The sequence below is a fragment of the Lissotriton helveticus genome, chromosome 9 (genome assembly GCF_964261635.1).
Source record: "Lissotriton helveticus chromosome 9, aLisHel1.1, whole genome shotgun sequence".
Taxonomy (NCBI): domain Eukaryota; kingdom Metazoa; phylum Chordata; class Amphibia; order Caudata; family Salamandridae; genus Lissotriton; species Lissotriton helveticus.
In genome coordinates, this window is record NC_136070.1 from 13,926,906 (window position 1) to 13,953,471 (window position 26,566).

Genomic DNA, 26,566 nt, shown 5'->3' on the forward strand with positions numbered 1-26,566 from the left:
GGATAGCGCTTGACAAAAGATGACATTGTAAACTAATATAACATAACCTGGCATAGCTGACATTATGCTCCGGTCTAAGGCCTGGCACTATGGTTCCGTCTGGGGCTTGGCACTGTTGTTCCAACCTGAGCCCTGGCGTTCCGTATTGTGTAAGTGCTGGCACCCTTGAGCCGTCCGAGGCCTGGCACTCTTGTCCATTGTAAGTGCTGGCACCCTTGAGCCGTCCGAGGCCTGGCACTCTTGTCCATTGTAAGTGCTGGCACCCTTGAGCCGTCCGAGGCCTGGCACTCTTGTCCATTGTAAGTGCTGGCACCCTTGAGCCGTCCGAGGCCTGGCACTCTTGTCCATTGTAAGTGCTGGCACCCTTGAGCCGTCCGAGGCCTGGCACTCTTGTCCATTGTAAGTGCTGGCACCCTTGAGCCGTCCGAGGCCTGGCACTCTTGTCCATTGTAAGTGCTGGCACCCTTGAGCCGTCCGAGGCCTGGCACTCTTGTCCATTGTAAGTGCTGGCACCCTTGAGCCGTCCGAGGCCTGGCACTCTTGTCCATTGTAAGTGCTGGCACCCTTGAGCCGTCCGAGGCCTGGCACTCTTGTCCATTGTAAGGCCTGGCACCCTTGAGCAGTCCAAGGCCCAGTACCCTGATGCAGTCCAAGGCCTGGCACTCTGATGCAGTCCAAGGCCTGGCACTTTTGTCCATTGTAAGTGCTGGCACCCTTGAGCCGTCCGAGGCCTGGCACTCTTGTCCATTGTGAGTGCTGGCACCCTTGAGCAGTCCAAGGCCCAGTACCCCGATGCAGTCAAAGGCCTGGCACCCATGAGCAGTCCAAGGCCCAGTACCCTGATGCAGTCCAAGGCCTGGCACTCTGATGCAGTCAAAGGCCTGGCACTCTTGTCCATTGTAAGTGCTGGCACCCTTGAGCCGTCCGAGGCCTGGCACTCTTGTCCATTGTAAGGCCTGGCACCCTTGAGCAGTCCAAGGCCCAGTACCCTGATGCAGTCAAAGGCCTGGCACTCTGATGCAGTCAAAGGCCTGGCACTCTTGTCCATTGTAAGTGCTGGCACCCTTGAGCCGTCCGAGGCCTGGCACTCTTGTCCATTGTAAGTGCTGGCACCCTTGAGCCGTCCGAGGCCTGGCACTCTTGTCCATTGTAAGTGCTGGCACCCTTGAGCCGTCCGAGGCCTGGCACTCTTGTCCATTGTAAGTGCTGGCACCCTTGAGCCGTCCGAGGCCTGGCACTCTTGTCCATTGTAAGGCCTGGCACCCTTGAGCAGTCCAAGGCCCAGTACCCTGATGCAGTCCAAGGCCTGGCACTCTGATGCAGTCCAAGGCCTGGCACTTTTGTCCATTGTAAGTGCTGGCACCCTTGAGCCGTCCGAGGCCTGGCACTCTTGTCCATTGTGAGTGCTGGCACCCTTGAGCAGTCCAAGGCCCAGTACCCCGATGCAGTCAAAGGCCTGGCACCCATGAGCAGTCCAAGGCCCAGTACCCTGATGCAGTCCAAGGCCTGGCACTCTGATGCAGTCAAAGGCCTGGCACTCTTGTCCATTGTAAGTGCTGGCACCCTTGAGCCGTCCGAGGCCTGGCACTCTTGTCCATTGTAAGGCCTGGCACCCTTGAGCAGTCCAAGGCCCAGTACCCTGATGCAGTCAAAGGCCTGGCACTCTGATGCAGTCAAAGGCCTGGCACTCTTGTCCATTGTAAGTGCTGGCACCCTTGAGCCGTCCGAGGCCTGGCACTCTTGTCCATTGTAAGTGCTGGCACCCTTGAGCCGTCCGAGGCCTGGCACTCTTGTCCATTGTAAGTGCTGGCACCCTTGAGCCGTCCGAGGCCTGGCACTCTTGTCCATTGTAAGTGCTGGCACCCTTGAGCCGTCCGAGGCCTGGCACTCTTGTCCATTGTAAGGCCTGGCACCCTTGAGCAGTCCAAGGCCCAGTACCCTGATGCAGTCCAAGGCCTGGCACTCTGATGCAGTCCAAGGCCTGGCACTTTTGTCCATTGTAAGTGCTGGCACCCTTGAGCCGTCCGAGGCCTGGCACTCTTGTCCATTGTAAGGCCTGGCACCCTTGAGCAGTCCAAGGCCCAGTACCCTGATGCAGTCCAAGGCCTGGCACTCTGATGCAGTCCAAGGCCTGGCACTTTTGTCCATTGTAAGTGCTGGCACCCTTGAGCCGTCCGAGGCCTGGCACTCTTGTCCATTGTGAGTGCTGGCACCCTTGAGCAGTCCAAGGCCCAGTACCCCGATGCAGTCAAAGGCCTGGCACCCATGAGCAGTCCAAGGCCCAGTACCCTGATGCAGTCCAAGGCCTGGCACTCTGATGCAGTCAAAGGCCTGGCACTCTTGTCCATTGTAAGTGCTGGCACCCTTGAGCCGTCCGAGGCCTGGCACTCTTGTCCATTGTAAGGCCTGGCACCCTTGAGCAGTCCAAGGCCCAGTACCCTGATGCAGTCAAAGGCCTGGCACCCATGAGCAGTCCAAGGCCCAGAACCCTGATGCAGTCCAAGGCCTGGCACTCTTGTCCATTGTAAGTGCTGGCACCCTTGAGCCGTCCGAGGCCTGGCACTCTTGTCCATTGTAAGGCCTGGCACCCTTGAGCAGTCCAAGGCCCAGTACCCTGATGCAGTCCAAGGCCTGGCACTCTGATGCAGTCCAAGGCCTGGCACTTTTGTCCATTGTAAGTGCTGGCACCCTTGAGCCGTCCGAGGCCTGGCACTCTTGTCCATTGTGAGTGCTGGCACCCTTGAGCAGTCCAAGGCCCAGTACCCCGATGCAGTCAAAGGCCTGGCACCCATGAGCAGTCCAAGGCCCAGTACCCTGATGCAGTCCAAGGCCTGGCACTCTGATGCAGTCAAAGGCCTGGCACTCTTGTCCATTGTAAGTGCTGGCACCCTTGAGCCGTCCGAGGCCTGGCACTCTTGTCCATTGTAAGGCCTGGCACCCTTGGGCAGTCCAAGGCCCAGTACCCTGATGCAGTCAAAGGCCTGGCACTCTGATGCAGTCAAAGGCCTGGCACTCTTGTCCATTGTAAGTGCTGGCACCCTTGAGCCGTCCGAGGCCTGGCACTCTTGTCCATTGTAAGTGCTGGCACCCTTGAGCCGTCCGAGGCCTGGCACTCTTGTCCATTGTAAGTGCTGGCACCCTTGAGCCGTCCGAGGCCTGGCACTCTTGTCCATTGTAAGGCCTGGCACCCTTGAGCAGTCCAAGGCCCAGTACCCCGATGCAGTCAAAGGCCTGGCACCCATGAGCAGTCCAAGGCCCAGAACCCTGATGCAGTCCAAGGCCTGGCACTCTGATGCAGTCAAAGGCCTGGCACTCTTGTCCATTGTAAGTGCTGGCACCCTTGAGCCGTCCGAGGCCTGGCACTCTTGTCCATTGTAAGGCCTGGCACCCTTGAGCAGTCCAAGGCCCAGTACCCTGATGCAGTCCAAGGCCTGGCACTCTGATGCAGTCAAAGGCCTGGCACTCTTGTCCATTGTAAGTGCTGGCACCCTTGAGCCGTCCGAGGCCTGGCACTCTTGTCCATTGTAAGGCCTGGCACCCTTGAGCAGTCCAAGGCCCAGTACCCTGATGCAGTCCAAGGCCTGGCACTCTGATGCAGTCAAAGGCCTGGCACTCTTGTCCATTGTAAGTGCTGGCACCCTTGAGCCGTCCGAGGCCTGGCACTCTTGTCCATTGTAAGGCCTGGCACCCTTGAGCAGTCCAAGGCCCAGTACCCTGATGCAGTCCAAGGCCTGGCACTCTGATGCAGTCAAAGGCCTGGCACTCTTGTCCATTGTAAGTGCTGGCACCCTTGAGCCGTCCGAGGCCTGGCACTCTTGTCCATTGTAAGGCCTGGCACCCTTGAGCAGTCCAAGGCCCAGTACCCCGATGCAGTCAAAGGCCTGGCACCCATGAGCAGTCCAAGGCCCAGAACCCTGATGCAGTCCAAGGCCTGGCACTCTGATGCAGTCAAAGGCCTGGCACTCTTTTCCATTGTAAGTGCTGGCACCCTTGAGCCGTCCGAGGCCTGGCACTCTTGTCCATTGTAAGGCCTGGCACCCTTGAGCAGTCCAAGGCCCAGTACCCTGATGCAGTCCAAGGCCTGGCACTCTGATGCAGTCCAAGGCCTGGCACCTTTGTCCATTGTAAGTGCTGGAACCCTTGAGCCGTCCGAGGCCTGGCACTCTTGTCCATTTTAAGTGCTGGCACCCTTGAGCAGTCCGAGGCCTGGTGTCCTGGTGCCATGTAAGGCCTGGCAGCTGGTGCAGGCCAAGGCCTGGCACTCTTGTCCATTGTGAGTGCTGGCACCCTTGAGCCGTCTGAGGGCTGGGGTCCTTGTGCCATGTAAGGCCTGGCAGCTGGTGCAGTTCCAAGCCTGGCACTCTGACGCAGTCCAGCTCCTGGCACTCTGTTCCTCTCCACAGCCCGGCACTGTGTTGCATGGTGGGGCCCGGCCCCATGGTGCAGTCGCAGGCATAGCACGCTATTTAGTTTAGGGCCTGGTATCCTGATGCCATCTAGGGCTGGGCACCCAAGAGCATTATGAGTGCTGGCTCTCTGGTCCGACCAATGGGCCGCCACGATCCTGCAATCTAAGGTCTGTCACTCTGGTCTACTGTAAGATCTAAGTTTCTAGTATTTTAAGTTGTGCAAATGTCAGTACACCTCCACCCCCTTGTGTCCTCTCTAACCTCAGTGTGGGGCTCCACCCTGTCGAGTCCTCTGTGAGAAGTTGGCCTGGCATATGATGTCCACTATTCTATTCTAGTGGGCACCTTGTACCAGTCCAAGCAGCCCCTTAGAGGTGATAGGTTAAAGACAACCTTTATAGAAAGCTATCCTAGTGGTAGCTGTGGAGAGCAACCTTCAGGCTAAGTCTTGAAGGAATGTAAAGCAGCTTGTTTTACCAGCCTACAATCTTGTGAATGACCAAATGAAAGGAGAACCACACTAGGTATATATGTCAAATATATGTATTTATTACTAAACCCTCTCTACTAACCTCTTTATGAGATTAGAGAACAAAGCACACAATATTAAATCAATAGAACAACAGTAAATAGCACAATACACAGTGGGCTCCAGGGGGAGACTGAATCATATACTAAAAAAATGGTATAACAACAACGACTTCACTAGACACAGTGCCTAGAGCATGTAGAATCGCTGAGACCCCAAGGAACCACCCAAAGGAGTGACACAGGGAGCCCACGGAGGACGCGTGCAGTGTGAGAGCACAGACGCGAGCTCCGTACAATTCTATGGGAAAGTCGCGGTTTGAAAATTACAGTTTAAGAACACTTCGGAGAGGACTTCAAGCAAACCCCTTTGAACATAGAAGGTTCTAAGGGCAGCACCCTCGTGAGTACTGAGGTACCCGTGTTACCTATCCCAGAGGAGCCGGGTGCATAGAGGTCAAGTGGTGCCGGAAACCCTTGTCGTTTTCAATGGCGTGATGCAAAGAAGTGCTGCTGTCGGGAAGATGAAAAGTGTCCGGTGGAATCCAAACCTGTATCCGAGGTGAGAAGAACCTGAAAGCAGAGGGGGCAGAGTCTGGGTCACTTCAGGGTGACCAGGAGCTCGGTAGACGAATGCCCACCGATGTCGGGTGCTTCGGGTGTGAAGGTAGGATGCTTGACTCTGAAGCCACGGGGACCAGGAGACGTCGACGATGACCAAAGTCCGGAGGTGAGCTGTCCCACGAAGGATGTCGAGTGCTGGGGGTCAGTGTCCGGATTGAACACCAACAAGCCTTGGCAACAGCACCCCACGTGGGCAGAGGAAACAAGTTATGGTGAGGACCAGCAAGGTCCTGGTGACTCTCACAGCAATGGAGAGTCAGGGCACGTCTGGAGTAACTTGGGAAGCCCACGGGAAAGTCAAAGTTACCTTCACAGGGACCCACAGGCCAACGGACCAGGGATTGCAAAGGGACCTCGAGCTGAATCACGAAGTACAGCCCATGGAACACTCGTGGAGTGGAGGCTGGAAATCTTCAGTGGAAATACTGCTCGGGGTCAGGACTACACGTCGCCCAAAGCACAGCCTCAAGGATTGCCAAAAAGCATATGCTGCTGCAAAAGTACACAGTGCACAGGGGTTCGGGTTGTGCGGTCCCCATGAGGAATACTTGTCTCAGAATTGCAGAGAGGTCAAACGAACCTCAGTGATGCTCGGAAACCCACCCCCTGTGTTGCAGAAAGCTTCGGAGTCCTCAGGAGCTCGGGAGATGCAAACCGGTCAGATGCGTTAAGGTGCCTGCTGCTGAAGGGGAGTAACACCTTTACTCCAAAGGAGTCCAGCGAAGTGTGGTGTAGACCGTCAAAAACGTGGTTTCTGCTTGCAGAGTTTAGTCCAGGTAAAATCTAAAGTCCTGTTGTCAGGTTTCCTACTTTATACCCAGGGAAGGGGTGGGACAAGCTCTGGGGACCCACCTATGGGAGGGTCAGGACAGAGGGGTGGCTATGCCCATGCCCTTAGTCCAGTTTCGCACCAGAGCCGGGGCTGGTAGCCCCTGTGACCGTTTTGAGCTGGACTATGCACAGGGACACCAAATGTGCCCCCAGTGCAGACTTTCCTGCACTCTCAGAGTGCACCCACCCAGCCCCATACACTAAAGCTTGTCTGGGAGGTGGTCACGCCTCCCTGTGACAGGAAGCCTATTGTCAGGCCTTCCTCTGCTCGAGCTTGTCTCAGCAGCAAGAGGGCAGACTCGTGTCTGTGGCTGGCAGCAGCCATTTTGTGATGCCCAGATCGAGAAAGCTGGTACCGCTGTTTCACATAAGTCCCTCTAGAAGCGTGGAATCATACCTCCCGCACCAGTTACTGGCGGGAAGTTATGATTCCAAGGTGTTTGACACCAAACACAACAGGTTTCTAAGCAGCAGTTTTAAAGTTAGCATTTACCGCGAGGTTTTATGCATCACAGACAACCCCGGAAAATAGGTTCCGAAGGCTGCGGAGGGGCTCTGCTCATGCTGGGGCCCCCTCTCACACAAAACCCAGCACCCTGCCTTCAGGATTGATAAGGCATGCCATAGGGGTGACTGATAGGTTTATAGGTGCAATGATTTTGAATATATATAGGTAACCTATATCTAAGTAAGGGGTGCATGCACCACCTTACACAGGCTGCAGTAGCGGACCTGTAGTGCCATTTTGAATGGTCTCTCAGGGGTGGCACAATACATGCTGCAGCCCCTGGGAGGTCTCTGGGGTACCTATGCCCTGGCTACGTGGTATATCATATACTAGGGACTGATGAGGGTACCCCAGAATCCAATCTGGAGTGTACCTAAAGTACATGCACAACCAATTTAGGGAAAAAGCAGATAGACGGGGGTCCTTATTAGCAGGGTCCCAGTCAGAATAGTAAAAAAATCAGCAAAACTCCAGGAAAAAAGTGGGGGTAACCATGCATTTAGATTCTAACTTCCTACACCCTCTCTACCCTCAGTGTGGGGCTCCACCCCATACTGTGTGCTCTAACCATTTCTCTCCCTCTCTTACCTCACTGTGCCACCTCCCCTCGTGTGTGCCAGGGCTGCATCGCCCCCAGCTCATCTCCTCACTGTGTGGCCTGTGGTTTGTGGCTTCCCTCATTTCCCTGCTTGTTGATGTGTGGTTTCTGGCCCAAGAGGTTGGTACTTAAGGCTGGGCACTGGGTGGGAGCTGAGGGATATTCCAGCTCTCTCTGTGCACTCAGGGGCCCCCCTCTCTGTGCACTCAGGGGCCCCCCTCTCCCTACCACTGCCAACCTCCTCTCCTCTTCTCTCTCCAGGTGTTTGCTGTGGCCGGGCTGGGCTCCGGACTGACCGAGGCGGTGGTGGTCAACCCCTTCGAGGTGGTGAAGGTCAGCTTACAAGCCAACCGTGGCACACAGGTACGGTACCACCTGGGGGCGAGGGGACAGTATCACCTGGGACAGTATCACCAGGGACAGTATCACCTGGGGGCGAGGGGACAGTATCACCAGGGACAGTATCACATGGGGGCGAGGGGACAGTACCATCTGGGGGCGAGGGGACAGTATCACCGGGGGACAGTATCACCTGGGGGCGAGGGGACAGTATCACCCAGGGACAGTATCACCTGGGGGCGAGGGGACAGTATCACCCAGGGACAGTATCACATGGGGGCGAGGGGACAGTATCACCGGGGGACAGTATCACCTGGGGGCGAGGGGACAGTATCACCCAGGGACAGTATCACCTGGGGGCGAGGGAACAGTATCACCTGTGGGCGAGGGGACAGTACCATCTGGGGGCGAGGGGACAGTATCACCGGGAGACAGTATCACCTGGGGGCGAGGGGACAGTATCACCCAGGGACAGTATCACCTGGGGGCGAGGGGACAGTACCATCTGGGGGCGAGGGGACAGTATCACCGGGGGACAGTATCACCTGGGGGCGAGGGGACAGTATCACCCAGGGACAGTATCACCTGGGGGCGAGGGGACAGTATCACCCAGGGACAGTATCACATGGGGGCGAGGGGACAGTATCACCGGGGGACAGTATCACCTGGGGGCGAGGGGACAGTATCACCCAGGGACAGTTTCACCTGGGGGCGAGGGAACAGTATCACCTGTGGGTGAGGGGACAGTACCACCTGGGGGCAAGGGGACAGTACCACCCAGGGACAGTATCACCGGGGATGAGGGGGCAGTATTACCTGGGGGCGAGGGGACAGTACCACCTGGGGCGAGTGGACAGTACCACCTGGGGGCGAGGTGACAGTACCACCCAGGGACAGTACCACCTGGGGTCGAGGGGACAGTATCACTCAGGGACGAGGGGTAGTATCACCCAGGGACAGTACCACCTGGGGGCGAGGGGACAGTATTACCTGGGGGCGAGGGGACAGTACTACCAGGAGGCAAGGGGGCAGTACCACCTGGGGGTGAGGGGACAGTATCACCCAGGGACAGTATCACCTGGGGGCGAGGAGACAGTATCACCCAGGGACAGTATCCCCAGGGACGAGGGGACAGTATCACGCAAGGACAGTATCACCTGGGTGAGAGGGGACAGTACCACCTGGGGGCGAGGATACAGTACCTGCTGGGGGCGAGGGGACAGTATCACCCAGGGACAGTACCACTTATGGACTTGGGGGGGTACCACCTTTGGGCATTAGTGCTGTGTATCCTAGAGACAGAAGACAGTCCTACCAGGGGATGCAACAGCAGTGTCACAACAAAACCAATGATCCGGGGGTCTCTTGAAACCACGCCCTTTCTGAGGAGGAACCTATGAGCAAGTATGACAGCAAGAGAACTACAGCAAACCATTACAGAAAAGAAAGACCCGTATTAACAACGGATTCCCATCATTCACCGGGGTGATCAGCGTCATCATCTGGGGATCCTCCCTAGAACCCACCCTGCCTCTTGATCATAGAGGGATTTCCAGTGGATAAACGTGTATGGATCCTGTAGGAGGAGCAAAGAACCGAAGAAGTGCAAAGCTCTCAATACACATAGATGTGATCACAGATGGTGTGTGGGAATGATGGGTGCAGCGCAAAAATCTGAAAGTGAAAGGTAAAAAAGGATTTGCAAGGGAGAAAAACTTGTATTGGGATATCCCTTGTAATCCTTAATTAAAAACAGTGCAAAAAGCAGTTTTTAAACACAGCTGCTGATAAAGGAGGTCGACATGTTTCGGCCTCTGGACCATTAGTCCCTGGCCTTCTTCAGGATCTGTCTGAATTTATCGTTGCTACTGCATTAAAATATTACATGAATAAACAGTGAACATAACGAATAGAAAAGACAAGAGAAGGAAGGGTTGGAATCAATAGAACCTTATGTACCAATTGCGAATCCTTCCTATCGACAGGATACAGACGGTACCTGTGGAAAAACAAACGTTTGTAGTACTGGAACTGAAACACACGCGCAGAGCTCCCAGGTTGGTGGGATGCATTGAGGTGTGTCACCTGCCACACCCAATGAGCTACATAACTACAGTACAACACAAAATTCATCAAAATGTTTGCGCTCACCCGTCTTGTACGAGGACCTGGCCTGGTAACAACTCAGGTCAAAGAGGCCAGCTCTAGGGAAACAAGGGGCATTGGGTACAGTACCACCTGGGGACACAGAACACTAACCGGGCACAGTAGCTCCTGGGGGCACAGAGACAGTACCACCATGGAAGACAGAGTACCAACCGGGGAGAGCACTACCTGGGCTGTGGGTACAGTATCAACTGGTAACAGAGTAGCAACTGGGGACATAGGTACAGGACCACCTGGGGAGACGGGTACAGTACCAACTGGGGACACAGTAGCAACTGGAGACATAGGTACAGGACCACCTGGGGAGACGGGTACAGTACCAACTGGGGACACAGTAGCAACTGGAGACATAGGTACAGGACCACCTGGGGACACGGGTACAGTACCAACTGGGGACACAGACAGTAGCACCTGGGGACAGTAGAATAGCCATACTAGGGAACACCAGTAAAGTGCCAAGTAAAGATGCCAGTGAACACATGTAAAGTGCCATACTGGGGACACAAGAATAGTACAATGCGGAGACGGACAGTAGCGCCTATAAAGTCAGGTTGAGTGCCGCCTGGAGGCACGGGGGCAGTACCAACTGCGGACATGGGGACAAAACCTCCTGGGAACAGTACCACCTGACGGCATAAAGACAGTATCACCTGGGGACAGGACAGTACCATATAGGGACACAATACTTCTTTCAGTGGGGGTGTTGAGTGTGCTCCTGCAGTGGAGGTGTTGAGTGTGCTTCACCAGTGGGGGTGTTGAGTGTGCTTCACCAGTGGGGGTGTTGAGTGTGCTTCACCAGTGGGGGTGTTGAGTGTGCTTCACCAGTGGGGGTGTTGAGTGTTCTTTTGCAGTGGGGCTTTTGAGTGTGCTCCAGCTGTGGGGGGAGGGGAGGGGGGTGTTGAGTGTGCTCCAGCTGTGGGGATTGTGCTCCAGCAGTGGTGTTGTGATTGTGGCCCAGCAGTAGACTTGTTGACAGAAGTAATGTGGTGAAGGTGTCTTAGAGGACAGTTGTGTCTGTGACTGTTCACTAGTTAGGCCGTTCTTTCTGTGAATGTTCAATGGTGAAGTGGTTCTGTGTGTGAGTGTTCACTAGTTAGGTGATTCTGCCTGTGATTTCTCATTAGAGGACAGTTGTGTCTGTGACTGTTCACTAGTGAGGCAGTTCTCTCTGTGAATGTGTTCTGTCTGTGAATAGTCACTAGTGAGGTGAATCTGTCTGTGTTTGCTCATTAGAGGAGAATGTTGTCTGTGATTGTTCACTAGTGAGGCAGTTCTGTCTGTGAGTGTTCAGTAGTGAGGTGATTCTGTCTGTGTGTTGCTCATTTGAGGATAGGCCTGTCTGTGAGTGTTCTCTAGTGAGGCGGTTCTCTCTGTGAGTGTTCACTAATGCGAGTGACGGTTCTCTCTGTGAGTGCACACTAGGGAGGCAGTTCTATCTGTGATGCTCATCAGAGAACAGTTGTATCTGTGGCTGTTCACTAGTGAGCCAGGTCTCTCTGTGAATGTTCACTAGTGAGGCCGTTCTGTCTGTGACTGTTTACTATTGAGGTAATTCTGCCTGTGGTTGCTCATTAAAGGACAGTTGTGTCTTTGAGTGTTCACTAGTGAGGCAGTTCTGTCTGTGATAGCTCATTAGAGGACAGTTCTGTCTGTGACTGTTCACTAGTGAGTTGGTTCTCTGTGAGTGCTCACTAGTGAGGTGGTTCTCTCTGTGAGTGCTCACTAGTAAGGTGATTCTTTCTGTGATTGCTCATTAGAGAACAGTTGTGTCTGAGACTGTTCACTAGTGAGGCAGTTCGCTCTGTGAATGTTCACTAGTGAGTCTGTTCTCTCTTTGATTGTTCACTAGTGAGGTGATTCTGTCTGTGATTGCTCATTAGAGAACAGTTGTGTCTGTGACTGTTCGCTAGTGAGGCGTTTCTGTCTGTGAGTGTTCACTAGTGAGATGGTTTATTTTATTTATTTATTTTATTTAAAAGGTTTTATATAGTGCAGGCTAGACCCGAGGGTATCAGAACGCTTTACAATGGTTAGGCGAGGAAAACAATTGCAATATAACATTTGTACAAAAAGTTAAAAGGCAGGACAATAAGAACAGTGTGCATAGGACAAGTATAACATGGGCAAGCAAATAAGTAAGAAATATAATTAGGCCATAACAAGTATTGGATAGTTAAGCTAGCGTGAGAGGTCAGGGATGAGGGGGGAATATGAAAGAAGGAGGGAATTTAAGAGGGTGCTGGGAGAGGTGGTAGCATGCGGGAGTAGATAGCAGTTATAAGAGAACTGGAGGGGGAGGTTAGAAGTATCTGTAAGAATGAGGAGGGGGGAGTGAGTCAGGTGTAATGGGGCGGGAACAGTACAGTCGGGAGCAGGTTGAGACACCGTGCCAGGCGGCAAGGATTCGGGACCCCCAGTATGTGTTGAGAAGGTGCCGCTTGAGGTCTTTGTTGAAGCTGAGGTCGGAGGGGTTGCAACGTCCATCTTTAGGGAGCGAGGTCCAGATAGTGGGCGCATTTCCGGAGAAGGAGCGTGATTGAGTGGATTTCTTGTTTAACTAGGGAGGGACTAGCATGAGAGCGCTGGTGCTCCTCAATTCTCTCGAGCAGCCCGCTTTGGGGAGTTTATCTGAGAGATACAGTGGGGTGTGACGATGCAAGGCTTTATGCGTAATGCACGGGTCTTGTAGGTGGATCTGCCTTCGATGGGAAGTCATTTGAGACCTTTGAGGACGGGGGAGATGTGGTCAAACCGTCTACAATCAGAAATGAGCCTGGCCGAGAGGTTGAGGACGGATTTGATTGGGGTTAAGTGGGCTCAGTGGACTTTCAATGTTCCAGAGAGAGCGGCATTACCATAGTGCAATCTAGACAGTACCAGTGATTGAACAACTAATTTAAAGTCATCCGCAGCTGAATTTTTAAATGTGGGGAGAAAGTCTGAGGTTCTGGTCAATGTTAATTCCGAGGGATTTAACTGAGTTAGAAGTGGAAAGAGCGCAGCTGAGAGCTTCAGGTCAGAGATCCAGAGATGAATGGGGAGCCGGATGTTTTTAGGAACGAAGAGAATGATTTCCGTTTTTTTAGGGTTGAGTTTAAGGTGATTGCGATGGAACCAGTGTTGAATCTTGGTCAGGGTCTCATTGAGGTGCAGGATGTCAGCGTGGGATTTGATCTTATAGTAAAGTTGGGTGTCACCAGCACAGAGGGGGAAGTTCATTCCTGCTTGCTTAAGAATGAGGGTGAGGGGTTCATGAAGAGGTTGAATAGGGAGGGTGAGGTTCTCTCTGTGAGGGTTCACTAGTGAGGCGGTTCTGTCTGTGAGGGTTCACTAGTGAGACGGTTCTCTCTGTGAGGGTTCACTAGTGAGGCGGGTCTCTCTGTGAGGGTTCACTAGTGAGGCGGGTCTCTCTGTGAGGGTTCACTAGTGAGGCGGGTCTCTCTGTGAGGGTTCACTAGTGAGGCGGTTCTCTCTGTGAGGGTTCACTAGTGAGGCGGGTCTCTCTGTGAGGGTTCACTAGTGAGGCGGGTCTCTCTGTGAGGGTTCACTAGTGAGTCGATTCTGTCTGTGAGGGTTCACTAGTGAGACGGTTCTCTCTGTGAGGGTTCACTAGTGAGACGGTTCTCTCTGTGAGGGTTCACTAGTGAGGCGGGTCTCTCTGTGAGGGTTCACTAGTGAGGCGTTTCTCTCTGAGGGTTCCCTAGTGAGGCAGTTCTGTCTGTGAGGGTTCACAAGTAAGGCGGTTTTCTCTGTGAGGGTTCACTAGTGAGCCGGTTTTCTCTGAGGGTTCACTAGTGAGCCGGTTCTCTCTGAGGGTTCACTAGTGAGGCAGTTCTCTCTGAGGGTTCACTAGTGAGGCGGTTCTCTCTGTGAGGGTTCACTAGTGAGGCGGGTCTCTCTGTGAGGGTTCACTAGTGAGTCGGTTCTCTCTCTGAGGGTTCACTAGTGAGACGGGTCTCTCGGTGAGGGTTCACTAGTGAGACGGTTCTGTCTGTAAGGGTTTACTAGTGAGGCGGTTCTCTCTGTGAGGGTTCAATAGTGAGGCGGGTCTCTCTGTGAGGGTTCACTAGTGAGGCAGTTCTCTCTGAGGGTTCACTAGTGAGTCAGTTCTCTCTGAGGGTTCACTAGTGAGGCGGATCTCTCTGTGAGGGTTCACTAGTGCGGCGGTTCTCTCTGAGGATTCACTAGTGAGACGGGTCTCTCGGTGAGGGTTCACTAGTGAGACGGTTCTCTCTGTGAGGGTTCACTAGTGAGGCGGGTCTCTCTGTGAGGGTTCACTAGTGAGGCGGGTCTCTCTGTGAGGCTTCACTAGTGAGGCGGGTCTCTCTGTGAGGGTTCACTAGTGAGGCGGTTCTCTCTGAGGGTTCACTAGTGAGGCGGGTCTCTCTGTGAGGGTTCACTAGTGAGGCGGGTCTCTCTGTGAGGGTTCACTAGTGAGTCGATTCTGTCTGTGAGGGTTCACTAGTGAGACGGTTCTCTCTGTGAGGGTTCACTAGTGAGACGGTTCTCTCTGTGAGGGTTCACTAGTGAGGCGGGTCTCGCTGTGAGGGTTCACTAGTGAGGCGTTTCTCTCTGAGGGTTCCCTAGTGAGGCAGTTCTTTCTGTGAGGGTTCACAAGTAAGGCGGTTTTCTCTGTGAGGGTTCACTAGTGAGCTGGTTTTCTCTGAGGGTTCACTAGTGAGCCGGTTCTCTCTGAGGGTTCACTAGTGAGGCAGTTCTCTCTGAGGGTTCACTAGTGAGGCGGTTCTCTCTGTGAGGGTTCACTAGTGAGGCGGGTCTCTCTGTGAGGGTTCACTAGTGAGTCGGTTCTCTCTCTGAGGGTTCACTAGTGAGACGGGTCTCTCGGTGAGGGTTCACTAGTGAGACGGTTCTGTCTGTAAGGGTTTACTAGTGAGGCGGTTCTCTCTGTGAGGGTTCAATAGTGAGGCGGGTCTCTCTGTGAGGGTTCACTAGTGAGGCAGTTCTCTCTGAGGGTTCACTAGTGAGTCAGTTCTCTCTGAGGGTTCACTAGTGAGGCGGATCTCTCTGTGAGGGTTCACTAGTGCGGCGGTTCTCTCTGAGGATTCACTAGTGAGACGGGTCTCTCGGTGAGGGTTCACTAGCGAGGCGGTTCTCTCTGTGAGGGTTCACTAGTGAGGCGGTTCTCTCTGGGGGTTCACTAGTGAGGCAGTTCTCTCTGAGGGTTCACTAGTGAGTCGGTTCTCTCTGAGGGTTCACTAGTGAGGCGGGTCTCTCTGTGAGGGTTCACTAGCGCGGCGGTTCTCTCTGAGGGTTCACTAGTGAGACGGGTCTCTCGGTGAGGGTTCACTATTGAGTTGGTTCTCTCTGAGGGTTCACTAGTGAGACGGGTCTCTCTGTGAGGGTTCACTAGTGAGGCGGTTCTCTCTGAGGGTTTACTAGTGAGGCGGTTCTCTCTGAGGGTTCACTAGTGAGGCGGTTCTCTCTGAGGGTTCACTAGTGAGTCGGTTCTCTCTGAGGGTTCACTAGTGAGACGGGTCTCTCGGTGAGGGTTCACTAGTGAGTCGGTTCTCTCTGAGGGTTCACTAGTGAGACGGGTCTCTTTGTGAGGGTTTACTAGTGAGGCGGTTCTCTCTGAGGGTTTACTAGTGAGGCAGTTCTCTCTGAGGGTTCACTAGTGAGGCGGTTCTCTCTGAGGGTTCACTAGTGAGGCGGTTCTCTCTGAGGGTTCACTAGTGAGTCGGTTCTCTCTGAGGGTTCACTAGTGAGGCGGTTCTCTCTGAGGGTTCACTAGTGAGGCGGTTCTCTCTGAGGGTTCACTAGTGAGGCGGTTCTCTCTGTGAGGGTTCACTAGTGAGGCGGTTCTCTCTGAGGGTTCACTAGTGAGTCGGTTCTCTCTGAGGGTTCACTAGTGAAGCGGGTCTCTCTGTGAGGGTTCACTAGTGCGGTGGTTCTCTCTGAGGGTTCACTAGTGAGACGGGTCTCTCGGTGAGGGTTCACTAGTGCGGCGGTTCTCTCTGAGGGTTCACTAGTGAGGTGGTTCTCTCTGAGGGTTCACTAGTGAGGCTGTTCTCTCTGAGGTTTCACTAGTGAGGCGGTTCTCTCTGAGGGTTCACTAGTGCGGCGGTTCTCTCTGAGGGTTCACTAGTGCGGCGGTTCTCTCTGAGGGTTCACTAGTGCGGCGGTTCTCTGTGAGGGTTCACTAGTGCGGCGGTTCTCTCTGAGGGTTCACTAGTGAGGCGGTTCTCTCTGAGGGTTCACTAGTGAGGCGGTTCTCTCTGAGGGTTCACTAGTGAGGCAGTTCTCTCTGAGGGTTCACTAGTGCGGCGGTTCTCTCTGAGGGTTCACTAGTGTGGCGGTTCTCTGTGAGGGTTCACTAGTGCGGCGGTTCTCTCTGAGGGTTCACTAGTGAGGCGGTTCTCTCTGTGAGGGTTCACTAGTGAGTCGGTTCTCTCTCTGAGGGTTCACTAGTGAGTCGGTCCTCTCTGAGGGTTCACTAGTGAGGCGGGTCTCTCTGAGGGTTCACTAGTGCGGCGGTTCTCTCTGAGGGTTCACTAGTGCGGCGGTTCTCTCTGAGGGTTCACTAGTGAGGCGGTTCTCTCTGAGGGTTCACTAGTGAGGCGGTTCTCTCTGAGGGTTCACTAGTGAGACGGGTCTCTCGGTGAGGGTTCACTAGCGAGGCGGTTCTCTCTGTGAGGGTTCACTAGTGAGGCGGTTCTCTCTGGGGGTTCACTAGTGAGGCAGTTCTCTCTGAGGGTTCACTAGTGAGTCGGTTCTCTCTGAGGGTTCACTAGTGAGGCGGGTCTCTCTGTGAGGGTTCACTAGCGCGGCGGTTCTCTCTGAGGGTTCACTAGTGAGACGGGTCTCTCGGTGAGGGTTCACTATTGAGTTGGTTCTCTCTGAGGGTTCACTAGTGAGACGGGTCTCTCTGTGAGGGTTCACTAGTGAGGCGGTTCTCTCTGAGGGTTTACTAGTGAGGCGGTTCTCTCTGAGGGTTCACTAGTGAGGCGGTTCTCTCTGAGGGTTCACTAGTGAGTCGGTTCTCTCTGAGGGTTCACTAGTGAGACGGGTCTCTCGGTGAGGGTTCACTAGTGAGTCGGTTCTCTCTGAGGGTTCACTAGTGAGACGGGTCTCTTTGTGAGGGTTTACTAGTGAGGCGGTTCTCTCTGAGGGTTTACTAGTGAGGCAGTTCTCTCTGAGGGTTCACTAGTGAGGCGGTTCTCTCTGAGGGTTCACTAGTGAGGCGGTTCTCTCTGAGGGTTCACTAGTGAGTCGGTTCTCTCTGAGGGTTCACTAGTGAGGCGGTTCTCTCTGAGGGTTCACTAGTGAGGCGGTTCTCTCTGAGGGTTCACTAGTGAGGCGGTTCTCTCTGTGAGGGTTCACTAGTGAGGCGGTTCTCTCTGAGGGTTCACTAGTGAGTCGGTTCTCTCTGAGGGTTCACTAGTGAAGCGGGTCTCTCTGTGAGGGTTCACTAGTGCGGTGGTTCTCTCTGAGGGTTCACTAGTGAGACGGGTCTCTCGGTGAGGGTTCACTAGTGCGGCGGTTCTCTCTGAGGGTTCACTAGTGAGGTGGTTCTCTCTGAGGGTTCACTAGTGAGGCTGTTCTCTCTGAGGTTTCACTAGTGAGGCGGTTCTCTCTGAGGGTTCACTAGTGCGGCGGTTCTCTCTGAGGGTTCACTAGTGCGGCGGTTCTCTCTGAGGGTTCACTAGTGCGGCGGTTCTCTGTGAGGGTTCACTAGTGCGGCGGTTCTCTCTGAGGGTTCACTAGTGAGGCGGTTCTCTCTGAGGGTTCACTAGTGAGGCGGTTCTCTCTGAGGGTTCACTAGTGAGGCAGTTCTCTCTGAGGGTTCACTAGTGCGGCGGTTCTCTCTGAGGGTTCACTAGTGTGGCGGTTCTCTGTGAGGGTTCACTAGTGCGGCGGTTCTCTCTGAGGGTTCACTAGTGAGGCGGTTCTCTCTGTGAGGGTTCACTAGTGAGTCGGTTCTCTCTCTGAGGGTTCACTAGTGAGTCGGTCCTCTCTGAGGGTTCACTAGTGAGGCGGGTCTCTCTGAGGGTTCACTAGTGCGGCGGTTCTCTCTGAGGGTTCACTAGTGCGGCGGTTCTCTCTGAGGGTTCACTAGTGAGGCGGTTCTCTCTGAGGGTTCACTAGTGAGGCGGTTCTCTCTGAGGGTTCACTAGTGAGGCAGTTCTCTCTGAGGGTTCACTAGTGCGGCGGTTCTCTGTGAGGGTTCACTAGTGCGGCGGTTCTCTGTGAGGGTTCACTAGTGCGGCGGTTCTCTCTGAGGGTTCACTAGTGAGGCGGTTCTCTCTGTGAGGGTTCACTAGTGAGTCGGTTCTCTCTGTGAGGGTTCACTAGTGAGTCGGTTCTCTCTGAGGGTTCACTAGTGAGTCGGTTCTCTCTGAGGGTTCACTAGTGAGGCGGGTCTCTCTGAGGGTTCACTAGTGAGGCGGTTCTCTCTGAGGGTTCACTAGTGAGGCGGGTCTCTCTGAGGGTTCACTAGTGAGGCGGTTCTCTCTTTGAGGGTTCATTAGTGAGTCGGTTCTCTCTGAGGGTTCACTAGTGCGGTGGTTCTCTCTGAGGGTTCACTAGTGAGACTGGTCTCTCTGTGAGGGTTCACTAGTGAGGCGGTTCTCTCTGTGAGGGTTCACTAGTGAGGCGGTTCTCTCTGAGGGTTCACTAGTGAGGCGGTTCTCTCTGAGGGTTCACTAGTGAGGCAGTTCTCTCTGAGGGTTCACTAGTGAGGCGGTTCTCTCTGTGAGGGTTCACTAGTGAGGCGGTGAGGGTTCACTAGTAAGGCGGGTCTCTCTGTGAGGGTTCACTAGTGAGTCGGTTCTCTCTCTGAGGGTTCACTAGTGAGACGGGTCTCTCTGTGAGGGTTCACTAGTGAGGCGGTTCTCTCTGTGAGGGTTCACTAGTGAGGCGGTTCTCTCTGAGGGTTCACTAGTGAGGCGGTTCTCTCTGAGGGTTCACTAGTGAGACGGGTCTCTCTGTGAGGGTTCACTAGTGAGGCGGTTCTCTCTGTGAGGGTTCACTAGTGAGGCGGTTCTCTCTGTGAGGGTTCACTAGTGAGGCGGTTCTCTCTGTGAGGGTTCACTAGTGAGGCGGTTCTCTCTGAGGGTTCACTAGTGAGGCTGTTCTCTCTGAGGGTTCACTAGTGAGACGGGTCTCTCTGTGAGGGTTCACTAGTGAGGCGGTTCTCTCTGTGAGGGTTCACTAGTGAGGATGTTCTCTCTGAGGGTTCACTAGTGAGGCAGTTCTGTCTGTGAGGGTTCACTAGTGAGGTGGTGAGTCGGTTCTCTCTGAGGGTCACTAGTGATGCGGGGCAGTCTGTGATTGCTCGTTAGAGGATCTTTCTGTGAGTTTTGTTCTTGTCATTAGGTTCACACTGGCATCTCATCAAGTTGCGGATAATCCTGTTTTCGGGAGGTCTCGCTTCCCAGCCTTCTCTTTTCGTTCCTCGCGTTCTCCTTCTACAGACAGTTTCCCTCTCTCCACTCCTGAATCATTTATTCCTCGTGGGTTCTCTGCTCTTCTTTCCTCTTCACAGTCCTCCTTTTCTGCCCGAACTTCCCCTCTCTTTCTCTGTGCATCCCTCCTCTCTGTCCTTCCTCCTCCTTCCTTTCCTCCCTCCGAGCTTGTGCCTCTTTCTCCGGTCTCTCCTCCAGCCCTCCCTACTTCTTTCTCCCCATCTCTCTCACACTCCTGCCCCCTCGCCCCTACTCTCTTTTCATATAACCCTGTCTTTTTTTCCCTTCCCCTCTTTCTCCACCTCGCCCTCACCCCTTCTCCCCATACTTTCTCCCATCTTTGCCTTTAATCTCTCTCTTTCCATCCTTTTGCTGCTTCTTTTTCTCCGCTTTTTCTCTCTTCCCCTTTGCCCTCCTTCCCCACACTTTCTTCTTCCTTCTCTCTCTCTTGTCCCACCCTTTCCTCGGCTCCCTTCTCTTTTGTTTGCTTCTCCTCCCTCTCGTCCTTTCTCCCCTCTTCCCCCTGTCCTGCCCTCTCCCCCCTCCCCCTTTCATCCTCTCGGGTCCAGGGATGCCCCGGCCCATTGAGAGGCCGCCTCTACCTCAGTCTCCGACATGGAAACCGGCAAACAAATGAGTTTAGTAAAATGAGCCTCGCTTCCGAGGCCCCCCACCCGCGAGGCGCCTGCTTTGCCTTCTCGGCGCTGTATTTGGTTACGAATCGGGGATGAAATGCGCGTCCCTTTCAGCGCGTGGAGTCCTCGGGTTACCCGACAGTGCGGGTTGGCACGGCGGTGGGCAGGGGGCATCCCCCCCCCCCCCTCGAGGGCCCCCTCCCCCCCCCCCCCCGAGGGCCAGCCACAGCGCGCACCTCGGGGGCCCCTTGAGGGGGGCGGCCCAGTTACCCTCACGAGAGACCCCCCATCCTGTGGTAAACCTCATGTGTGCTTGCAATGGCAGCTGCCGGGGGCTGTCGTGTCTGCCCCGTCCTCGGGCCCCTGCCAGCAGCTCATCAGAGCCCCCCCCCCCCCACACCCGAGGGACCCTCCGCGCCTTCCGTACAGCAGTGAGGGGGGTCGCGCTCCAGGGGCCCTCCCCACTGAAGGAACCAGGTGACAGGGGCCCTCCAGCGCTGCGCGAAAGGGACCCTCTGGTCATACATTCACTCCTCCCCCCACCGAGCCGTAGCGGTGACGCTGGTGAGGGGGCCCTCGCCATGGGGTGCTCCCCTGGGGCCCTCTCTCCCCGGTGCACCCGAGGGGCCCTCTCTCCAGCATCACACCCGAGGGGCCCTCTCTCCCCCGTGCACCCGAGGGGCCCTCTCTCCCCCGTGCACCCGAGGGGCCCTCTCTCCCCGTGCACCCGAGGGGCCCTCTCCAATGACGCACCCGAGGGGCCCTCTCCAGCGGCGCAGCCGAGCGGCCCTCTCCAGACAAACTTAAGACAGACTTAAGTAGGATTTTGTCTTAAGACTGTCTTAAGTTTCTCTTAAGTCTGTCTTATATTTGTCTTAAGATTGTCTGAAGACAAATTTAAGACAAAATCCTAACTTCTGTGAATACCAAAAGTAGTAAGTTTAGGATTTTGTCTTAAGTTAGTTCTGTGAATCAACCCCTCTGGGTTTGAGTGGCAGGGAGCCCTAAATAGATGGCGTGGGCATAGTCCAGCCTGGTCATCAGGGCCAGCATGATAGCCGTGCTTGCCTCGCTGGTGAAAAAAGTCCTGAATCTCTTAAAGGTCTTCAGGTGGTAGACTCAAGATGAGGTGACCAGGTTGTGGTAACTAGGTTCCTGCATGGGTAGATTGGCATTTATTTTAATCCCCAGACTTTTGGCTGAATTTTTAGGGATAGTTGGATTACCCGATGCAGCTGCCCAGCGTGCTGGCGTCCACTGATCGAGTCTGTTGTTGGAGGTCACTATCTCTGTTTTATCTGAGTTTAATTTGAGATAGTTGTGGCTCATCCAATCTTTAATGAAAAGCATCGTGTGTCGGAAGAAATCCTTGGATTCCTCTGAAAATCAGCTGCGTATCATCGGCATAATTATATACCGTCACTCCCCTGGTTTGAAGGGCGTGGATCAGGGGACAGATACAGATGTTGAACAGATGAGGGGAAAGGGATGATCCTTGGGGCACACCACGTGTAGTATTGACCCAGGCCGAGGCGAAAGGTACCAGCCTAACAGACTGTGTGCGTTCCCCTAAGATTGAGAGCACCCAATCCAGAGCCGTGCCCCTCCGACCCGCCGCTGCCGCTCTATCCGCTAAGATGGAGTGACCCACGGTATCGAATGCAGCGGACAGGTCCAGTAATACCAATGCCTAACAGACTGGGTGCGTTCCCCTAAGATTGAGAGCACCCAATCCAGAGCCGTGCCCCTCCGACCCGCCGCTGCCGCTCTATCCGCTAAGATGGAGTGACCCACGGTATCGAACGCAGCGGACAGGTCCAGTAATACCAATGCCTAACAGACTGGGTGCGTTCCCCTAAGATTGAGAGCACCCAATCCAGAGCCGTGCCCCTCCGACCCGCCGCTGCCGCTCTATCCGCTAAGATGGAGTGACCCACGGTATCGAACGCAGCGGACAGGTCCAGTAATACCAAGGCCTGTGTGCACCCCCTGTCTGCACCTTCCTTCAGGTCATCCACTACACTCCAGATAACTGACTCGATCGAGTGCGATGGTCTGAAGCCGGCCTGATGGGAGTCCAGAAAATCGGTTTCTTCAATGAATGCACAAAGAAGTTTCCTGCTTGCGCCTCCAGCATTTGTGCCGGATATGGGAGCGGCGATATTGGTCTGTGATTGCTCAGAAGGCTGGGGTCGGCTCCAGCTTTCTGGGACCAGCCCTGCCGCTTTAAAGGACCACCCGGGACCACCCCTTGCTCCAAGGAGACGTTGAGAAGAGAGAAAAGTATCCGGGAAATGTGCACGGAGATCTCTTTGTGTCCTGGCAGGACGGTGGTCGTTGGGGGGGCTCAGAAACAAGATACGATCTAAAGTAATGTTTTAAAACTAGACCCCGTGATGGGATCTGTGCATCGCTTCTGTGGTTTCCATTCCTGAGGGCAGAGGAGATAGAGTTCTGAATGGACCTGATTTTATCAGTAAAGAAAGTATTCAGATTGTCTCATCAGACCTGGGAGGGTGACGTGGTCAGGACTGGAGAGTTCTCTGACTATTTTGAACATATCTTTGGATTTGTTTCCAGAGCTAAGCACCCTCTTTGTGTAGAAGGTTTTTTTTGCCTCCACAATGGCAGCTCTATAGTCCGTTAGTGCTTTGTCTTACATTTTCCTTCCTGCAGGGGAGTTACGCCTGGCGGGTTTTAAGTTTTACTGGTTTTAACTCCGTAGTGAACCAATCAGAGGGTTCATGGTGTCTCGCACCCCTCTCTTTCCACTGTAGATGAGCCTGCACCTCTCATGCACATAGTTGCTCGATTGAGTGGGTCAGCGGGTGGGGTGAGTGGGTCAGCGGGTGGGGTGAGTGGGTCAGCGGGTGGGGTGAGTGGCTCAGCGGGTGGGCTGAGTGGCTCAGCGGGTGGGCTGAGTGGCTCAGCGGGTGAGGTGAGTGGCTCAGCGGGAGGGGTTAGTGGGCAGGTGCTTGAGTGGATGGGTCAGCGGGTGGGGTGAGTGGCTCAGCGGGTGGGGTGAGTGGGTCAGCGGGTGGGTGAGTGGGTCAGCGGTGGGGTGAGTGGGTCAGGGGTGGGGTGAGTGGCTCAGCGGGTGGGGTGAGTGGGTCAGGGGTGGGGTGAGTGGGTCAGCGGGTGGGGTGAGTGGGTCAGCGGGTGGGTGAGTGGGTCAGCGGTGGGGTGAGTGGGTCAGGGGTGGGGTGAGTGGCTCAGCGGGTGGGGTGAGTGGGTCAGCGGGTGGGGTGAGTGGGTCAGCGGGTGGGGTGAGTGGCTCAGCGGGTGGGGTGAGTGGCTCAGCGGGTGGGGTGAGGGGCTCAGCGGGTGGGGTGAGTGGGTCAGTGGGTGGGGTGGGTGGGTCAGCGGGTGGGGTGAGGGGCTCAGCGGGTGGGGTGAGCGGGTCAGCGGGTGGGGTGAGGGGCTCAGCGGGTGGGGTGAGTGGCTCAGCGGGTGGGGTGAGTGGGTCAGTGTGTGGGGTGAGTGGCTCAGCGGGTGGGTTGAGTGGGTCAGCGGTGGGGTGAGTGGGTCAGCGGGTGGGGTGAGTGGCTCAGCGGGTGGGGTGAGTGGCTCAGCGTGTGGGGTGAGCGGGTCAGCGGGTGGGGTGAGCGGGTCAGCGGGTGGGGTGAGCGGGTCAGCGGGTGGGGTGAGTGGCTCAGCGGGTGGGGTGAGCGGGTCAGCGGGTGGGGTGAGTGGGCAGGTGCTTGAGTGGGTGGGTCAGCGGGTGGGGTGAGTGGGTCAGCGGGTGGGGTGGGTCAGCGGGTGGGGTGAGTGGACAGGTGCTTGGGTGAGTGGGTCAGGGGAGGGGTGAGCGGGTCAGCGGGTGGGGTGAGTGGCTCAGCGGGTGGGGTGAGGGGCTCAGCGGGTGGGGTGAGGGGCTCAGCGGGTGGGGTGAGGGGCTCAGCGGGTGGGGTGAGGGGCTCAGCGGGTGGGCTGAGTGGCTCAGCGGGTGAGGTGAGTGGCTCAGCGGGTGGGGTGAGTGGCTCAGCGGGAGGGGTTAGTGGGCAGGTGCTTGAGTGGATGGGTCAGCGGGTGGGGTGAGTGGGTCAGCGGGTGGGGTGAGTGGCTCAGCGGGTGGGGTGAGTGGCTCAGCGGGTGGGGTGAGGGGCTCAGCGGGTGGGGTGAGCGGGTCAGCGGGTGGGGTGAGGGGCTCAGCGGGTGGGGTGAGGGGCTCAGCGGGTGGGGTGAGGGGCTCAGCGGGTGGGGTGAGGGGCTCAGCGGGTGGGGTGAGGGGCTCAGCGGGTGGGGTGAGGGGCTCAGCGGGTGGGCTGAGTGGCTCAGCGGGTGAGGTGAGTGGCTCAGCGGGTGGGGTGAGTGGCTCAGCGGGAGGGGTTAGTGGGCAGGTGCTTGAGTGGATGGGTCAGCGGGTGGGGTGAGTGGGTCAGCGGGTGGGGTGAGTGGGTCAGCGGGTGGGGTGAGTGGCTCAGCGGGTGGGGTGAGTGGCTCAGCGGGTGGGGTGAGGGGCTCAGCGGGTGGGGTGAGCGGGTCAGCGGGTGGGGTGAGGGGCTCAGCGGGTGGGGTGAGTGGGTCAGCGGGTGGGGTGAGGGGCTCAGCGGGTGGGGTGAGTGGCTCAGCGGGTGGGGTGAGTGGCTCAGCGTGTGGGGTGAGCGGGTCAGCGGGTGGGGTGAGGGGCTCAGCGGGTGGGGTGAGCGGGTCAGCGGGTGGGGTGAGGGGCTCAGCGGGTGGGGTGAGGGGCTCAGCGGGTGGGGTGAGGGGCTCAGCGGGTGGGGTGAGGGGCTCAGCGGGTGGGGTGAGTGGGTCAGCGGGTGGGGTGAGTGGGTCAGCGGGTGGGGTGAGTGGCTCAGCGGGTGGGGTGAGTGGCTCAGCGGGTGGGGTGAGGGGCTCAGCGGGTGGGGTGAGCGGGTCAGCGGGTGGGGTGAGGGGCTCAGCGGGTGGGGTGAGTGGGTCAGCGGGTGGGGTGAGGGGCTCAGCGGGTGGGGTGAGTGGCTCAGCGGGTGGGGTGAGTGGCTCAGCGTGTGGGGTGAGCGGGTCAGCGGGTGGGGTGAGCGGGTCAGCGGGTGGGGTGAGCGGGTCAGCGGGTGGGGTGAGTGGCTCAGCGGGTGGGGTGAGCGGGTCAGCGGGTGGGGTGAGTGGGCAGGTGCTTGAGTGGGTGGGTCAGCGGGTGGGGTGAGTGGGTCAGCGGGTGGGGTGGGTCAGCGGGTGGGGTGAGTGGACAGGTGCTTGGGTGAGTGGGTCAGGGGAGGGGTGAGCGGGTCAGCGGGTGGGGTGAGTGGCTCAGCGGGTGGGGTGAGGGGCTCAGCGGGTGGGGTGAGGGGCTCAGCGGGTGGGGTGAGGGGCTCAGCGGGTGGGGTGAGGGGCTCAGCGGGTGGGCTGAGTGGCTCAGCGGGTGAGGTGAGTGGCTCAGCGGGTGGGGTGAGTGGCTCAGCGGGAGGGGTTAGTGGGCAGGTGCTTGAGTGGATGGGTCAGCGGGTGGGGTGAGTGGGTCAGCGGGTGGGGTGAGTGGCTCAGCGGGTGGGGTGAGTGGCTCAGCGGGTGGGGTGAGGGGCTCAGCGGGTGGGGTGAGCGGGTCAGCGGGTGGGGTGAGGGGCTCAGCGGGTGGGGTGAGGGGCTCAGCGGGTGGGGTGAGGGGCTCAGCGGGTGGGGTGAGGGGCTCAGCGGGTGGGGTGAGGGGCTCAGCGGGTGGGGTGAGGGGCTCAGCGGGTGGGCTGAGTGGCTCAGCGGGTGAGGTGAGTGGCTCAGCGGGTGGGGTGAGTGGCTCAGCGGGAGGGGTTAGTGGGCAGGTGCTTGAGTGGATGGGTCAGCGGGTGGGGTGAGTGGGTCAGCGGGTGGGGTGAGTGGGTCAGCGGGTGGGGTGAGTGGCTCAGCGGGTGGGGTGAGTGGCTCAGCGGGTGGGGTGAGGGGCTCAGCGGGTGGGGTGAGCGGGTCAGCGGGTGGGGTGAGGGGCTCAGCGGGTGGGGTGAGTGGGTCAGCGGGTGGGGTGAGGGGCTCAGCGGGTGGGGTGAGTGGCTCAGCGGGTGGGTGAGTGGCTCAGCGGGTGGGGTGAGCTGCATTGACCGGGCCCATGTGTTGGATGTGTGGGGTGTGCACGGGTGGGCCGGGTGGGTGGGGCTCGTGGGCGTGTCTCTCTCTCACCATGCCTGCTCTCTCTCTCCCTTCAGACTCACTCCACCTTCGCTCAGGCCCGGCGCATCGCTCGCACCGACGGCCTGGGTCTCCGCGGCCTCAACAAGGGTCTCTCGGCCACCCTGGGCCGCCACGGGGTCTTCAACATGGTTTACTTCGGCTTCTACTTCAACGTGAAAGGCCTGGTGCCCGCCATGCAGGTGAGAGGGGCTGGCACTGCCAGGGTGGCAGCCAGAGGGTGGCACTGCAAGATGGCGGCTATGAGCACACGGGGGGGGCTGATGATAGAGTGAGGGGCTTCTCTGAGCTATAGTGCACCGTCCCTGAAACCCAGACAGGCTCAGAGCTTCTCTCACCACAAACACGCGTGACAACTCGAGCATAATGGAGTCTCACACCCCAGGGGCAGTGAGACCCTCTCA

The 26,566-nt window shown here is 56.6% G+C and overlaps 1 protein-coding gene across 1 annotated transcript in view; it reads left to right on the plus strand.

Moving 5' to 3' along the window:
- SLC25A21 (solute carrier family 25 member 21) overlaps positions 1–26,566 on the plus strand; it is a 532,803-nt gene that overhangs the window by 454,560 nt on the left and 51,677 nt on the right. Inside the window, exons 9-10 of the mRNA XM_078661963.1 lie at positions 7,760–7,861; positions 26,180–26,344. Of these exons, the coding sequence (XP_078518089.1) occupies positions 7,760–7,861; positions 26,180–26,344 (267 nt within the window). The remainder of the gene's footprint in view (positions 1–7,759; positions 7,862–26,179; positions 26,345–26,566) is intronic.